The sequence below is a fragment of the Pteropus medius genome, unplaced genomic scaffold (assembly GCF_902729225.1).
Source record: "Pteropus medius unplaced genomic scaffold, Ma_sr-lr_union100, whole genome shotgun sequence".
NCBI lineage: Eukaryota > Metazoa > Chordata > Mammalia > Chiroptera > Pteropodidae > Pteropus > Pteropus medius.
In genome coordinates, this window is record NW_024356333.1 from 1,705,643 (window position 1) to 1,723,232 (window position 17,590).

The following is a 17,590-nucleotide window of genomic DNA, read 5'->3' on the forward strand; positions in this document are numbered from 1 at the left end:
AAACAAAAGAAAAAAAAACAAAGGCAAATAAACACTAAAACTACTGTGTCTGAAGCCACCGGTTTCTCACGGCGAAGTTGGAGTTTGCGCTTCAGCTCCAGGGTCCTTTGTTACCAGGTTACCTGCCTCTTCAGTAACTGCACCATCCGTCCTGGTCCGGGACAGGAAAATGGTGACCAGCAGGTAGAGCAGAAACGCGGCCCCCAGCAGCGCGGCCACGTGCAGCCACCTCCCCGTCATCCACGCGCACGGCCGCCCGCGCCGCCCCCGCGCGCGGCCCGCCAGCTTCTCCGCCACCCGGCGCCGCCGCTGCTCGGGGTCCCCGCCGGCCAGCTCCTGCGCCAGGAGGTACACGTCGTTGGAGTAGGGGGCGCCGTCGTGGTCCCGCAGCAGGCGCTCCACCAGCGCCCGCAGCTCCTGCACCTGCGCCTCCCGCTCCGCGCCCGCCGCCCGGTTGTCGAAGGCGCACACGCGGCCCCCGCACTCGGCCACCAGCGCCTGCAGCGCGCGGTTGTCGGTGTCGCGCACGTAGCCCCGCAGCGAGGCGCCCGCCAGGTCCTCCTTGCGCGTGAAGAGCACGACGGTGCGCGCCACCACGCTGTCGCCGAACAGCGCCTTGAGCGCGCGCACGGCCTGCTGGTCCTGCGCCGTGAAGCGGCCCAGCTGGGTCACCAGCAGCAGCGCGTGGGGCCCGGGCGCCGACAGCAGGTAGCAGCTGGTCCGCTCCTCGAACAGCGGGTCTGTCCTGTGGACTTGGGAGCCGAAAAGGTCCGGCGTGTCCAGGACTTCCACGCGCCACCGGCCCCACCTGCAGCTCCCCACCTCGCAGGCTCTGGTCACCGAGGTGGCGCCCAGCTTGGAGAGGAAGCGCTTCTGGCCCAGGATGCTGTTCCCCGTGGCGCTCTTCCCGGCCCCCGTCTTCCCCGCCAGGATGAGCCTCAGCCGTGGGGCCTCCTGCGTGGTGTCTTCGGAACCTGGAGGACAAGCCATTCGTCAGCTTCCAAACCTTACAGCACGCGTCCTGGCTACCTGGACCCCCGGACGCCCTCGAACGAGGCAGAGCCGCGGTGCCCGGCTCAGCTCTTCCAACCCCACCCGCCCTCAGGTCGTCTGGTCTGGGCGGAGCTTTCTGAGCCGGGGGATGGTGCCTCCGGGGTCTTTCTCGTCTTGGGCTTCACCTCGAGCACCTGTTGACGCTCAGCACCTGGCGAGCGCTTCTGTAGAGGGCGCCCCTCCAAAATGCCAGACGGGACGTCAGCTGCCATCACCCGTGCTGGTGCACACCGGGCGGGGCTGTCCCATGTGCCGGCTCGGTGGCCTCTGCCACGCTTCTCCCAGATCCCATCCCCACCCCCAGGAGGGGCGGGAGGGGCGGGGGGCCGGGTGCGAAGGGCCGTCCGGAGTCCCAGACGCCCTGGGTTGGACTCAGGGCCCCGCCGTCGCCAGCTGTGCGGCCTTGCAAGTTGCTCAGATTAAGTGTTAAACCTCTGTGCAAAAGCCGGGAATAAAGACGTGGAGTCGTTTCTCTGAGGGCTGTCGAGGGGATTGGATGACATCATCGCTTTCCTTCCCCCTCCTCCGCCCTCTCCTCCCTCTTAAACCCGCTGCCTAATAAGATGCCTGTTCAACCCTCCATCCTGGCTCTCGCATCTCCCTGGCAGTCATGCTCCCTCTAGGGCATGATCTGATGCCCTCTCCATGCTCTTCTTGGGGGTCAGAGGGGGGTTATTGCCCTCATTTCACATTTCGGGAACAGAGGTGCAGGCTAGTCAAAGAAGTTGCTACCTCACAGCTGGGCCGAGGCAGAGACCCAGCTCCAATGCACATGTCAGGCTCTCGCTCCTCCCCCAGGCAGCTGGGAGACACCTCCGGGGCTCGTGTGCTCAGCCCCAGTCTGCCTGTCCCCTCAGCACCCAGAGCTCATTGCTGGGGGCAGCGCGCAGGGCGAGGCTTGTTCTTACCCGTAGGCGCTTTCTTCATCTCTTGCCATCTTCCGTCCTCCCATGCTCACCTGAAAGAGTTCCAGACACAGTTCGTCCTGTCATCCACTGATTCGTTCCTTCACACGAGTCAATGGTCTCAGTGCCTACGACGGGTCAGGCAAACCCCAAAGAGCTGGTGACACCACAGTGAGAACGTCATGGTCCCTGCTTCCCTGCGCATCAGAGCCGAGGGAGGAACATTGGAGGGACCCGCCTGGGGCTGGGGCCACACTGCGGGAGCGTCCAGTGAGCTGAGTTTTGTCCTTCCGGGGACCCAGATGCAAAGGGCAGAGGGGCGACTAACACGATGTCGGCGAGCAGCGTTAGATGTTCATTTTTCTCCAGCCTCGTGACACCTGCCCCCCTCGCTCTGCTGCCCCTCCCCCGAGCAGATGCCAAGGCCTCTTTTCCAGCAGCCTCGAGCTCTCACGCCCGTGACCCTTCAGCCTCTCCCACGCTCTGAGTCCCGTCTGTGCTGCACCTTTCTGTTCGTTTCCAATTCTCCCTCTCCCTGTCGTCCGCCTGCTTACCACAGGTGACACCGTGTTGGAGTGGGGGTTGAAATGATTTTAAGTAGTTTTTAAGAGGGAGGGTAGCCCCAGCTGAAGCGTGACAAGTGGCTCTTAATTATTGAGATCTGTAAAACATGTAGAATCCTGTATTCTTAATACTCTGTTGCTTCAAAGTCCATCTAGTTTGTTGCCTCCCAAACTAGCTGCTTTTCAGAATTATCCAAGTGCTTTTTAAAAATGTACATTTTTTGATTATCCTCAGAAATTCTGATTCATGATTCAAATGTTTCTGATGCAACCAGTCCACAAATCAGAGTTTGGAAATCAGGTATTTATTTCAACTCTTGAATTGTACAGCTGAGGAAATTGGGGTGTCCTCGAACCTGGGGTGGGAGAAGCTTGAATTAGGGAGCAGATGTGTAAGGGCTCATGCAGGGAGAGGGATTGAAGACTGATTGGCTAACCTCAGATTGCCTGCGCCTCCCCACCTCCGAGAACGGTGAGGAGGGAGAAACAGGGTCCTGAATCTATGCAGACTGTCACTGGCTCTGAGGCTACAATACTTACTGGTTACAGAAGTATCTTTTGCCTTTGCTGAATGTGCGACTTGGGGAATGTCGAATGCCTTGTACTTTGATCCTGGAAGTGGTTCTGGCACACGCTTCTCTTACTGTACTGAGGGATTGTGGAAGGAGACAGATTTTGCTTGTAAATGAGACCGTATGCCCTCCAGGCTAAAGAAGGTGCTCAAAAAAGCTTTTTCAGAACCTACTCTATTCAAAACTCAGAACATCTTTAAAAACCTGGAGCGTGATCTTGACCGCTGAGGCCAGGAAGAGCGCCACCAGGGGCTCAGGCAGTAGACACGCTCAGAATGACATTCCTTCAGGCTCCTCATAGCTCCGATTCCCCGGCCGGCTCCCTCCCCATGCCTGAGCTCACCTTTCCTGCAGAGCGGGTGACAGACGGGCTGTGACGCTGGCTCAGAGAAGCCCCTGACCTACTGCTACCTCTTTGGTTGTGCGTGCGGCAGGCTGTTCCTCCCAGCACACAGGGACACAGGGAAGTGTCCCTACTTCTGGGACCTTAGTGCTCAGGAAGGGGCGGGCCCTGGGGTGATGATTTAAAGAAACAGAAACTAAACGCTTCCCCTGGAGGTGTGGGTTTGCGGTGCTTCTCCATCGAAACCTCCCTCCTGCTCTGACTAAGGTGGTGGGTGATCCCAGCAGGGCCCGATACCAAATCTCTCTTCCTACCAGAGGAAGGAAAGGGCTTTGTTGTCCCAAAGTCTGGCTCTGCTCGAGAATTGATTACCGATCTCATTTTCAATTGCTTTTAACCCTCTAGGGATTTTTCCACCCTATAAAATCGGTCCAGAGAGTCTCCTGCCCCAGAAAAAGGGACACGATAGCTGTTCTCACTAGCATTCCATCTATTGGCCATCCGTGTGGCCGGATCCACTCTGAGGTCCAGTCTGTCAGAAGCATCTGGAAGCAGAGTCTCATCATTTCTAAGAAAGGAAGGCATCCCGGCTATTGAAGGACTTGAGGGCTAGCTAGCGTGTGGAGTATGACTGCCTTTCCACAGTTTTCAAATTAGTCTGGTGCTTGTGTTGGTATCGCCAGTTCTAGTTAATCTGTCTTTTCTCCAGAGGGTCAGCAAAAGAGTGAGATCAGCGAAAGAGCCAGTCGTGTGGTGCACAGGACTGGCCCTAGACCTGGGCAGGTCACTCCCCAGCGATGGGACCTTTCCTGGCTCATTAAACGCCCCGGAGTTGACTGTCTCCACACAGGAGAGGGAGGCTCTCCCGAGCCCTGATTTACTGCCTGGTATCTTTGTTTTTGTTTCTTTCTTGCCAGCCCATTTTTTCAGGTACGGAAGAGACTCAACTTCCACCATTTCCCATCTTTTTGGGGGGACGGTCTCTTGGATGACTGACACTCCGCTGCTTCCATTCAGCATTTCGGGGGGTCTCTCATTCTCCCACTAGATCAGCAGGACCAGGACTAGTGGGAGCCAAGCGTGGTGTCCAGGCCACAAAATTTAAGGAGGCACACTCCTAGGGTCGCTGAAGTGCCACTCCTGAAGATGAACAACCCCAATAGTGGGTGCTTCTTTAAGAGTGAGGTGCCTATCCTCACCCTGCTCTAAGCCACGAAGATCAGCTTTGATGAAGTCTTTGATACCCAACATGTACCTTTCATGAATATGCTTCCTGTGCCTCTTCATAACTCCTGGCTATCCACTGTTCCTAGGCATGCATGGGGTGGGTGCCTTACTTCAACCACTTGCAACTCTCTGTCTGAGGGTTTATCTGGCCACAAGAATTTGCTTGGCGAGTGCACGGGGCAGCCTGGAGTTGTCAGAGAGCTGATGTCCCCATCATGTTAGAGTGGTGGCTCATTCCTATTTCAACTCAAATGTAGGAGCCTATGATGCGATCACTCTGTTCAGCAGACAGTTAAATAAACTTGCCCTCTCCAGGAAATAAAGCAAACCAGGGTTTGAAACATATATTTCAGACTTTTGTTTTATTGTCTGGAATACAATGCAAATTTACATGATATATGAAGAATTAAGAAAATATTACTCATAGTCAAAAGATTAAGCAGTTGGTAGAAGTAGAACCACAGATGACTCATTCATTGGTATTATCAGTTAAAGACTTTAAAATAGCTATTGTAAATGTGTTAAAATTTATAGAAAAACAAGTATAATGAGTCAAGAGTTGAAAAATTTCGGGAGAGAAATGTAAACTCTAAAAGAACTGATTCTGCTACTAGAAAATAAAATATTTGAATTAAAACCAATATAATTGGATGGACCTACCAGTATACTAGACATTGAAGGAAGGCTCTTGTAGACAGGTTAAGAGAAATTGTTGAGACTGAACATGGCACCAGTGATCGGTTGGATAGTAGCAAGCAGTGTAACGTAATTAGAATCCAAGGAGAACAAGAAAAGACTGACCTGGATAGAAAGAAAACGTGACGATATTATTATTTTGATGAAAAACTTCAACTCATAAATCCGAAAATCTTAGTCCACCTTAAGTAAAAAGTACAAAGAAAAACAAACCCAGGCACTTCATAGTCGAACTACTGAACAACCAAAGAAAAAGAGAAAAATTTTAAATCAACCAGAGGTGGGAAAAAGACACATTCCATACAGGGGAACAGTTTAAGAACGACAACCACTTTCGTCTCAGAGACAGAATAAGCCAGAAAACCCTGGAATGTGTTTAAACTGCTGATGAAAAAAAGAAAAGATCAGCCTAACTTCTTGATTCAGCAAAACTACCCTTCAGAAATGAAGATTAAGAAGAGGCATTTTAAGATCATGAAAACCGGAGAGATTTTAACTCGCTAAGTTCGTACTACAAGAAATGGGAAAGAAATTCTTCACGCTGAAAGGAGATGGTACCACATAAAAACATGGATCGACAGGATAAAAGGTTTCTGGAAATTTCAAATATGTGGGAAATAGGAAAAAACTGCTATTTGGATTCTTCTTCGTTCCCTAAAAATGAAATCGATGGTAGCAAAATAATAATAATATATTGTGAATTTTTTTAACTCTGGAGACGTAAAAAATGACAATATCACAAAGGAAAAGAAGGGGTTAAACAGAAGTCCATGTTTGTCAGGTTCTCATATCTCATTTGAAATGGTACACTGTTAACTCAAGCTAGAGAATAATAAGTTATGGCTAAATCCTTTCTTCCCTAGAGCAACTGCTAAAAAAATAAAAGCCAACAAAGCGATAAAATGGAATAACTTTTTTAAAACTCAACACCAAAGAATGGGGGAAAAAAAAACACAACAAGAACGACAAAATGATGCAGCAAATAGAAAACAGGAACAAGAACTTAAATCCAACCACAGATATTGTTACATTAAATGTAACTTATTATTATCATTATTATTTTTTGACAAAGGAGCAAAGATAATTCAATGGAGAAAGGATAGTTTTCAACAAATGATGCCGGAACATGATGCTAGACACACACACACACACACACACACACACACACACACACACACAATGAATCTAGACACAGATCTTATACCTTTGACAAAAATTCTCAAAATTCACCAAAATGGGTCAGAGAAGTCAATGTAACACTGTAAAACTCCTAGAAGATAACATTGGAGAAAATCTGGGTGACTTTGGGTTTGGGGGTCACCTTTTAGATACACCACTAAAAGTATGACCTATGAATGGAAAAGTTGGTAAGATGGACTTCATTAAAATGAAAAACTTCTGCTCTGCAAAAGACACTGTTAAGAACACGCAATAAGGTGGAAAAGAGAAAATAGAGGAAATAAATGTTCGTTTTTTGCAAAGTTTAATAAAATCGATAAACCTCTGGCCAGGCTGATCAACCGAAAAGAAATCATCATAAATCACTGATATCAAAATTCAAAGAGGAACGTTGACTATAATTCCTGTCCATATTAAAAGGCATGATAAAAAAGATTTTACACGTTTGCACAAATAAGTGCAACGACTTTAATATAGTGAAAAAAAAAATCCTTGAAAACCACAGCTTAACAAAATGAGCTTAAGAAGAAATAAAAAATCAGAACAGCCTTATATATTTGGTTAAAAAATGAGCTTGTAATATCAGTTCCCTGGGAAGGGCTAACTCAGTACGGACCTCTCACAATCGGCTCTTCAACTTGACCGACAACCCAAGGCTGAGTTTCTCCATCTTGGGGTTGATACCGGCATTTGTCTATCGGCCAACAGCTTTCCTTGTTTTCTGGTGAGCTCATCAATCATAAAAAATTGGTTTATTTTAATAAATTCAGCTTTTAATTGCATTTGACGGGGTGATTGATGTTTCAGACTGCGCAGTCCACCATCTTGTCCGAAGAGTCAACTGTGTTTCAACGCTCAGTGTGATTGGGGTCGGGGTAAAATCTGACTGAGCCTCTTTTGATGTGAAGCAAATTTGATGTACATGAAACAGACTACTGATGTGTGAGTGTGCCCATGTGTGGTTAGTGGGCATGGCTGGTTTCATCACTGAAATGAGCCACGTGTCTCACCATCTCCTGAGAATAAAACCATGGAATAAAATTAAAGACATGTTATCCCAATAACTTCACAATTTACTTATTATTATTATTTTATTCTATTCAGTAGACATTATCGTCATTCTATTCAGTAGAAACAGTAGTATTCTGAAGAATAAAAGGAATCTCCGGGAATATAAAACTGGCTTTAGGCATTTGCAAATGGGAGGAATTTTATGTTTACAGCTTTCAAAAGGTTTTGGTATTAGATTTCAAAACAAACAGTAACTTTTAAAATAATCCGGTTCCTTAATACATTGAGCGATGTTAGGATTTAAACATTTTGCAGAGTTTCAAATGCTGGCGTCAGGCACTGCGTGTTTTAAGGAGGCTCTGTAATTCGCTCACTGCCTGAAGGTGAATAAATCGTTACTGATCCATAACTATAATTTAGGAGTCGTATTTGAGACCAATGGCCTTGCCAGAAATTATCATTAACTTTTTGAGTATAATTAACAGTAAGCTACAGAACAAATTGCACATACTACAGAGTAAGCAGTAAAAGAAATTGCATATCCTGAGCCATACACAAAATAACAGAATTAACCATTTGACAAAGAACCTAATACAAAATAAAATACACACTAGTATTTTCATCAGGGCTCTTTTTAGGCCATTTTCTTTGGCCGTGGTGGTGCCGCGTCTCTGAACTTCCATGAACTTTATCAGACTCCCTTTGAAATCCTTTAACCTTTCCTCTGATCCCTCAGCTCCACTTCCAGACCCCGTGACGAGACTGTACAGCCCGTTGGTATAGTGGTGGCCTCTCTTCTCCATCACCAGGCCCTCGATCAAGTCCATTAGCTCCTTCACTTGGTCGCCCCGGTCAGTCCCTTCGGCACGGTTATTGAAGGCACACGCTCGCCCCCCACACTCTGCCACCAGCTTGCTTAGGGCTTCGTTCTCCGTCTCATGGATGTAATCCGTCAAGGAGCCTCCTGCGAGGTCTTCCTTGTGGCTGAAGAGGACAATCGTATGTCTCATGGCATCCTCTCCGAAGATCTCTTTGATCCTCTGCGTAGCCTGCTGGTCCTGCGTGGTGAATCGGCCCATTTGCGTCACCAGGAGCAGCACGTGGGGTCCAGGGGCTGAGAGCAGGTAGCACCTCTGCACCTCTTGGTATAGGGCATCAGAGGGGTCCCTCCCAGAAAACATGTCCGGCGTGTCAATAACGACCAGCTCTCTGTCTCCCCAGCGTCCCCGACTCTCACTGCAGGTCTTAGTGAGGGTCTGGGGCCGCAGCTGTGACACAAACGCCTGCTTCCCAAGGATGCTGTTCCCGGTGGCACTTCTGCCGGTTCCCGTTCTTCCCACCAGGATGATCCTCAGCTCTGATCCCCTGGCGTGTCGGTTCTTCGTATGTGGTCCTGTTAAGGGCAAGTTTACTGTGTTACTGCTACACTCATCACGCCGATGGAATATTTTCAAGGATAAGGAGTTATTCCCAAGTTACAGGAAAAGATACTTTCTTCTACAATAGGTTGCATTTACGAAATAGAAGCTAACCCCATTATCGAATAAAATAAACGAATCATGGGTTTTAAAACATCTAGATTTCTCTAGGAGTGCAGTGTATCGCCACGTTGGATCCTAGAAAAACATACCTGGCGGGGCGGGGGGAGGACGAGATGGATTTAGAAACACATCTCATCGTGCAAGGCTTGCCTGAATCGCTCCGTTCCGGCCCTCCGGAAGATAAATTTTCTGAGCATCACAGATGTGTAGCCAAGACTGTGGACCCCACCTCCAGGTGATTAAGTCACCTGACTCTGTTCCAAGGCCAGAGATGGCCCGTCTGACCTTGGCCGGGCAGAGGTGTGGTGGTGACCACCAGTGAAATGGCTGGATTTGGGAAATGCAGGAATGACCAGTGTGACATGAGTCTCCCTAATGAAGAAACAGCTGGTAGCTTACACTTGGCTTAGAGAGCATAGCAGGCTTTTAATATAAAATAGGCAAAATAGCTGTGCTCACCGGAAGTCACTTTCTTACCCGAGTGACTGCATTCATTCTGGTCCATCGCTGCTCCTGGGGGACAGAGAGACCAGAGACCAATGAAACAACAACGACAACACCGGAAATCGATTATCGTCTAGTTCTGAATCGTGACAGACCCTTACATTCCCAGCTCGTTCTCGACCACGTCTCATGTGTCCCCACAGAGCCTCCCCCGTGTCTGAGGTTCCGTCTCCTCCCCGCTTCTCTCCTTCTCTCCTTCTCTCTCTCCTCACCTCGCTCCCTTCCTTCTGCTTCTTACCACCCTCTCCGAACTCCTCCTTCCATTTTGAGTCCTTGCCAGAGGACTCGCCGGGTTAAGAATGTGACTCTGCAAACCGACACTCTCCTTGAAGCCAGAAATACACATCGTTTGATCCCTCGATTGCTTACATCGTCCCCATTCCTCACCAGCCACCAGAGAGGAGCCCTGCCATCTCGTCCCCCTGTCCGATGCAGTGAGAAGTCCTGATTAATTTTTATCAGACACGTTTTTCTCTTGCTTAAATCTGGCAGCACAGCCAAAGCAACAGGCACAGAAAGCTACAAGGGGCAGAAAACTCCCGGCCACATGGGAACTGCCAAATTCTTCCCAGTTAGCACTTTTTATTGGCTTCCTGTTAAGGAAATTCTCTTTGTCAGTAAGCTGTAAACGAAACTATAGGCAGTTCACGGTCCCTGTAAACTGGCTTCACTTAAGCCAAAGGCAGTCGCTCTAAATTGTTGCCCTTAAAATACGGCAAATTTGTTCTTAAAAAAAAATTTTTTTTTTTTTCGGAGCATGGCCAGGGAACTAGAGATCGACACCGTGGAACATTTCCCAAATGCGGGCACACCTGATTCGCCGAGGAAAGACACAGATAGCTCCCCGTTCAGACCTGTGACTGGCCAGCTCAGCTCGAAGAGAAAGAAAATGAAGCAAACACGCACGTCTGTCTCCTTCCTCCATAATCTCCACCCAGCTTCCTCCTCCCCGCACCCCTCCCCGCATCCCTCCCCTAAGAGAACCCCGCCACGGTCCGTCTGAAATTCTCTTTTCGGCCACGTAAGCAAAATAAACGGTTTGAATGGGAAGATAGGATCGGTAGTTATTTGCTCTCATATGGACCCACAGTCTTTTCTTGTCGGGACAGGGGGCGCCAGGGAAGCTGGGGAAGCTGGAGGATTCGGTTCCTTCCCCCACCCAGGCTGTGTCCTCACAGTCAACAGTGTGCCTAAATGGGCTGGGAGTGTCCTAAAGGCAAATGCCCTTGGGGGTGGTGAGAGCACATGAGTCAGGGCTTTGGGGACATCCTGGTACGATTCTTAATCTTTTAGCAGGAAATGGAAAGGGACTTCCCTTGAAGAGTTCTTCATCTTTTTAGTAAACCTAGTTCAGTTTTCTTCCCTCCTTTCTTTAGGAAAATGTCCCTCTCCCTCAAAACCTGATAATTGCCCCGAAACTGGTGACTCAGATTGATAAGGGTCATCGGGGCCCAGAAACCTGATAATTGCCCCGAAACTGGTGACTCGGATTGATAAGGGTCATCGATAAGGGTCATCGGGGGGGCCCATCGTTAGCAGAAGATGGTAGACCAGATAGGATCCTTAGAGTCTGAGAGGGGAGGAGACTTTAGGCCAAAGGTCTTTTTTTCTCTTTAAGAAATATATTAACCAAGGCTGTTTCCTTCTACTTGCTTGATAGGCAAATCAGTAATAGAAATTAATAGATATATGATTTAAATAACAAGTTCATATCTCTCTTTCCTTGTCTAGGGACTGAGGTGGCACATCAGCAGGAAACCCAAGACCCCGCCCTGACTGAGGCAGAGAGGGGAAGAGCTCCATGAAACCCCAATAGGCAGGGACAATGACCCTTCTCAGCAGGCAGCAGATACAGAAGAGACCTCCTGTCCCTCAACAGTCGTACTACTAATAATAAAGGGGTTCATGGCTCTTAGAAAAGAGCTAGGCAGGAAAGTTAGTTACGGGGTTTCTGGGTCTGCTGCAAAGACACTGAGGTCATCCTACCCTAGAAAGAGTGCTCCCTAACCCATCCACAATTCAGCAAGCCAGAAGGCATTTTTGGGCTGAAAGTAACTCACAGAAAGAAACAATCGAGCAGAGAATTGGGTACTAGTTTCAGCCAGTCCCTCGCATCTGCGCAAGAAAGACCCCAGTTTACCTGAGCCTCATTATGCCATCATGCACATGTCCAGAAGTTCATTAATTTCAATATAAGAGATTGAATTCTGGGAACGAACATGCACAGAAAGCAAATGATGAATCACTGCGTCCTGGCAATCTTAGTTGTCAATCAAGGAAGCTCACTCCTCTAAGAAAAGTAAGCGCCCACAGCGAGTAGGGACAAAAGCCCCAAAGGCTTTGTCACCAGGTCTTTGAGCCAGGCTTCTCTTGCTCAGGCTCGCTTCCACGTCGGGAAGTGTGCTTTCCCTTCTAAGAAAGCTTTTCTCTTCTGCTGTATTTAGCTGTCTCGCTCAATTCTTTGAGACATCGAGAACCTGTACGATGCGCTGGGAGGGGACCCCCACTCTCCGGGAACAAGGGGACACCTCTGATAGGGGACTGTGCAGAGGGAGGAGGAGACAGAAGGACCTGAGAGAAGCCATACTGTGCCTTTTGATTATCTGCAGTTTCTATGTTGATCAGAGACTCGGTTGGAAGTAATGACATTTTAGCCTCCTGTTTTTACAAAAATATACCCTTTTTCGCTTTTTCGTGCATAATTGCATTGGTTGTTGCGTTTACAAAAACAACCCAATGCTGTGCTTTTATTTTTCATTTTAATTTTAGAGCATCTGATATCATTAATACCGATGCTGGTTTTCGGTATTTAATGAATTAGTTTACTTTCAAATAAGAGTAAGTACACTTTGTTTAGCCCTATTTCATTAAAAGTTTTTATCGAGGTGGAAGTGGTTTTAAAATGTCTTTTAATGTTAATCAAAATAATTCCATGATTTTTTTCTTTTCACCTATTAATATTGTGAATTATCTTAGCATGTTTCCCAATATAGGTGACAGGTATGTGTGAAGATTTAACAGGCTGGGTTCCAAGGAATGCAGCTGGTTGAGATGAGGGGAGGTGAGCGGGCAGGTAGCTCCTTATGATGGACACTTGAGGGGGAAGGAGAGAACACGGGATTAGGCAGAGGGCATTAGACTGAGGCGTAGTCACGACAAATGCCCACGCTACAGGTAGAGCTAAAGTTTGGTTGGACTTTCAGAGTGGGCGGGGCTCCGGTCCCATCAGCCCTTCGTTGGCTGGACACCTCCCCTGCGCAGGACACCTGACCTCACGTACAGGCGAGCATCTCGCCTCAGCAAAAGCCAATTTCTGAAGGGCTGACAGCTGGTGGCACCCCCAGCAGCTGGAGGACAAGGTCCTTCTGTTTTTGTATCATTCCTCTAGGTTTGGAGACACAAATATTACTTCTCCTGATTCATCCTTGGGCCATTCGAAGAGAAGTCCCGGCATAGTCCTTGATAAAATTTTTCCTTGGCCCAGTCTCTCCACTCCTGTCCCTTCTGAACACTGGCCCGTGGCCATTACGGGGCACAGTTTCTCGGTGTCCTATCTCCTCTAGTAAGTGATGGGACTATGGCCTTAAGTGAGAGTCAGACAGACGTGAGCAAGGAAAGGGTCATGGCTGAGGGAAGGAGCGCATTTTACATTACCCTGTGGAATTTATAACAAGCCATTGTGTTCTCATGGTTCAAGGCCATGCTAGGAAATGAGTCAAGGCCAAAAACAAAAGACGGCTGACATCTTGAGGTCAAATTAAGATGTATTTGGCAATTGTCCTGTGTGAAAACTTTATTTATAAAGCAGTAATATTCAATAGAATGTTCTGTCATGATGGAAATATTCAGAACCTGCCTTCTCCAACGTGGCAGCCTCTAACCAGAAGTGACTATTGAGCCTGTGAAATGTGGCCAGTGTGATGGAGAATATAAATTTTAAATTTAACTTTAATTCATATAATTAAATGGTCTCGTGTGGCTAGTGGCTAGCATATCGGAGAGTGCAGTTATCGGGTATATCATTTTAATAAGATGATAAAAAACACTGTGTTTGTTGGGGGGGAGGGGTGCGCAGATTAAAAAAATATATAGATGATGAGAAAATGCAAAGTAAAATAAACGAATTGATTCAACACCAAAAAATTCTAAACTCTGCGGTGGGGAGTTTTTCACTGGCAGGCTTAAAAATTGCTTGACCTCTTTTTGGCCCCTTTAGACTTTTGCCCTGCAAAGCAGTTTTCAATTCACCATATTTGGGAATCACTAAAGATTCAGAGGGCGTTTAACCTCGAGGCAGCCCTCGCTGTTCGAACTCCCACAATTGGAATAGTCGCTATAAACCACGGTCCCTGAAATGTGTTATTCCAGTAGAAAATCCACTCCAGAGCACCTGGCCGTCATACAGAACAATCGACGTCACACGTGAGTCCAGGATGGAGGATGGGGCGTGAACGGTGCCTCCCGCCTCGGCTGATTCCCAGCGGGGTCGGGGTCGTGGCCGTGCCCACTGGGGGCGCATCCTTGGGGCCTGGCTTCACTTCCTCTGTCCCCTCCCCCCACCTGCTTAGTAAGTGATGGGACTATGGCCTTCTTCTTTAATACTTAGCAACAGAAAAGTTGCAATTGTGGTTAAAGTGAGCTGAGAAGGGACCTGGCTGTGAACTCTGAGGTGAGAACACTGAAACCTTCACCCCGATCCGTTTCCAGATACCCTCCTCCTGCGGTCAGGACCTGTCAGACCCGTCAGCCACCCTCTCCTCTCCCCCGACCTCCCGCCTGATGATGCCCTGCGCTTTTTACTTCTTATTCTCTCTGCGTTCAAGTCTTTCTGGAAAAGAACTTGGTTTCTAGGAGAGAGAGAGAGAGAGAGAGAGAGAGAGAGAGAGAGAGAGAGAGAGAGAGAGTGTGTGTGTGTGTGTGTGTGTGTGTTGACAGGAAATGGCAAGACCCAGGCGAGCTCTGCCTCCGGGAGGGCTGAAAACTGTCTGATCGGGGGTGACCCTTGCGGCCCACCACCCTTGAGCTATCATCCCTCTCATCCGTGGAAAGATCTTCCATCGGGAGAGGGGTAGGGAAGGAACGACATGCCCAGAAGGACGTCAGCGGGTCCGAGTGCCCATCCAAGCTGTTGCAGTGGAGATCAGATTCGGGTCCTCGCATAGCAGGCACTGGCTGGGAGGTTCCTTTGGTGTAGTCACGACCCGTGGCTCTCAGACGGCCATCATCATAACAAGAGATGGGCTCTGCGGTCTAACCGGCTACCGGATCTTGGGTTTGAACATCATCCTCGGAAACTGGAGAGATTGAGCGCTGTGCTCTGCTGCCGACCTGCCGTCTTCTCTTGCTCCCAAACGCTGCCACACACATTTCTAGTTACCCAGCGCCCACGAGAGACCACACATGGCCCACACATCCCCCGTCTGCTCCGTGGGGTTTTGGAATCAGGCAGTTGCAATTTTTGGCGGGCCAGTGACCAGCCATGTGTCCTTAGGAAAAATCTGACCCTAATTTCCTTCATCTGAAAATGGGACCAGTTTAAATTACTCACAGGATTGTCAGAATTAATGGGAAAGTGCAGGTAGAGCATGTCGCCCCGGTGCTCAGCAGGGTCCTTTAACGGGACTGAGCCCGCATCGGAATCACGTGAAGAGCTTGTGAAAACACGCAGGGCGAGGCAGCATCCTGGGATTTTGAATTTGAGTGGAGCCTGAATAATTGGATTTCTGACAAGTTCCCAGGTGCTGGCCCGAGGACCTCACTTTGGGAACTACGGTCCCTAAGGCATTGTTGTCACCTGCATCGTTGAAGCTGACTTACCCATTGTTGAACCCATCACGTCTGGGTTCCAGCTCTGTAACTGGAGCCCTTTATCCCCCTATAAGTAGAAGTGGGAGCTTCCTGGCTTTGCTCTCCCCATAGGTCTTGTAGGCTGTTTTCCGAAGATCGCCTCAAGCACAGCTCCATTTCGTTTCTTACTCCATCTTAGGTCATAGGGCCCCATGCCGACTTCTTCACCTAAAACCTTTACATTTCAGATGTGTTTTGTCTGTCCCCATCAGCTGCTTTAATCGGAGGTGAAAGATCTCGTACAGACAACGCCCAGAGGTTCTCAAACTCTACTGTGTCTCAGACTCGCTCGGAGGGTTTGTTAAACCCACAGGACTGAGCTCCACTCTTAGGGTTTCCGATTCGGTGCGTTTGAGATGCAGCCCAAGAGACAGGTGGGAAGAGAGCAAGAATGAATGACGGCTCCCAGGTGAAGTCGGCGTCACGCGACGGGAGAGAGGAAATGGGGAACGTGAATGGAACAGACACATCTACCGCTCATGGAATTACTTCTGGCTAAGAAGACATAACCGTGTCACATCTTCTTCTTCTTTAATACTTACAGCAACACCGGGAAGAAGGGATCATGATCTCCGTTTTTTAATGAGCCGAACTAAGATTCGGAAAGATGAGTGACTTGCCTGACGTGACACAGAGGATGAGCATGGGGCCAGAGACTGGAATGTGACTTTCAGGACCCCAAGCCGTGTGCCGTGTCTCTTATCAGGTAGCGGAGTAGAAGGTCTGGAAACGTCTTCTACTCTCTCCTCTTCTGCCCCTTTGCGAGGTCACACCTCGCCTCTACACGCGTTCTCCAGTACGCCCCAAAGCCAGCGCCCCTTTATTAGATGTCGTCTAAAAGTTTAGAAACAACAGAAGCAAAACCAACGTAGCGCCCACATAGTGATTAGTGAAGGTTTCCTGTGCACACACCAACGAGATGGTTTGCAAACTGAGGGCTCAGATCAAAGCATGGAACGAGGCTCAAGGGGGCACTGGGATAAAGTAGCTCACGCGGCAAGAAGACAGTGACCTTTTAGTTTTCACAGTGATGGGTTATCGCGTTAGAATTTTCCCAAACGATAGGAAATTGGTTAGAAGTTACCTCATATCCATTTCGGGGAAGAGCGTTTTTGATGCCTAAAGGCATTAGCAAGAAATGGCCCAGATCAAATCCATGTCAAAGATAAGATTAAACTTCATTTGTGTCACTGAACTGGTTTGTCCACTCAGCCAGTTTTCAAGGCTGGTCTGGAAAGCACAGTTCAATTCTAACAACATAATAGGGGCAATGTTCATGTAAATATTGGCACGTCCTCAGGAACTCCGTGGTATGCAATCGATGTCAGACCGTTTCCCAGAACCGTCTCAGATTATGAGAAGGACGCTCTGGTTGATTTATGCGTGGGAGCACGGCCGCACCCCCTCCTGTTTCTGCCACTGTCATTTTCTGTCTCACCTCCTTCACCTTTTGTCCTCCCCGTCGCTTCATACGATAGAGTTAGAATGTGGGGCCCATGTCCCTGATCGGAACAGAAACTAAAAACATGTGAATAAGAGAGCACAAAGGAGTAAAGCAAAACTTAAAAACCAAAGTTGAGTCTTTGGGATGACAGAGCCCTGTGAAGACTGATCAAAATAAAAGACGATAGTGAACATAATAGAAACACTATACGTTTAAAAAGGAAGACATTTCAAATTTTAAAGAGAATTCTATGAATAAGTTACGCCAATGAATTCGAAAGTACAGATGAATGGATCATAAAAATATTAAAATGACGAAAAGATAGAACGTCTAACAAATACAGATGAATAGATAAATAGCAACTCTGAAATTTCAGGTATCGAAGGAAGCGATGGAATTGTTATTCCCATGAGAAGAAATAACTTCTTGCTCTTTCCCAAATTATGTCCATTAAACATTTGATCCTTTTAACTTTTTCTATAAATATGACCTGTTGTAAATGAGACTCATGTTTTCAGAGCCCACCAGACACTATGCATCCATGTTCAATGATGACTTCATTTTAACAAGCTCTTGTTTTTGTGAAATTATTACTATCCGTCAGATTTGCTCCCTTTGAGCTAAGGTGCCGATTTTATACTTTTCCCATTTCTCACAGTTTATCTGGAACTCTTCCAGAAGCATAGACCTCGGATTAGGAATTCT

General features: G+C 48.1%; 2 protein-coding genes across 6 annotated transcripts; both read right to left on the minus strand.

The window, feature by feature from the left end:
* Window positions 1–3,595, minus strand: GIMAP1 (GTPase, IMAP family member 1). 5 transcript variants are annotated; one of them, XM_039861196.1, is made up of 4 exons: window positions 3,437–3,595; window positions 3,062–3,169; window positions 1,962–2,011; window positions 1–973 (listed from the first exon to the last, which is right to left on the minus strand). In XM_039861196.1, the coding sequence occupies exons 3-4, from the start codon at window positions 2,003–2,005 to the stop codon at window positions 67–69; spliced, it is 951 nt and encodes a 316-aa protein (XP_039717130.1). In that variant the 5' UTR covers window positions 2,006–2,011; window positions 3,062–3,169; window positions 3,437–3,595; the 3' UTR covers window positions 1–66. The 5 variants fall into 5 exon arrangements, with proteins under 5 accessions (XP_039717130.1, XP_039717131.1, XP_039717129.1 ...); XM_039861197.1 differs by having other exon boundaries at window positions 1,962–2,155; XM_039861195.1 differs by lacking the exon at window positions 3,062–3,169.
* Window positions 3,596–6,562: 2,967 nt separating this feature from the next.
* Window positions 6,563–10,664, minus strand: GIMAP2 (GTPase, IMAP family member 2). The gene is made up of 4 exons (XM_039861202.1): window positions 10,407–10,664; window positions 9,550–9,603; window positions 8,161–8,942; window positions 6,563–7,554 (listed from the first exon to the last, which is right to left on the minus strand). The coding sequence occupies exons 2-4, from the start codon at window positions 9,593–9,595 to the stop codon at window positions 7,501–7,503; spliced, it is 882 nt and encodes a 293-aa protein (XP_039717136.1). The 5' UTR covers window positions 9,596–9,603; window positions 10,407–10,664; the 3' UTR covers window positions 6,563–7,500.
* Window positions 10,665–17,590: the final 6,926 nt, after the last annotated feature.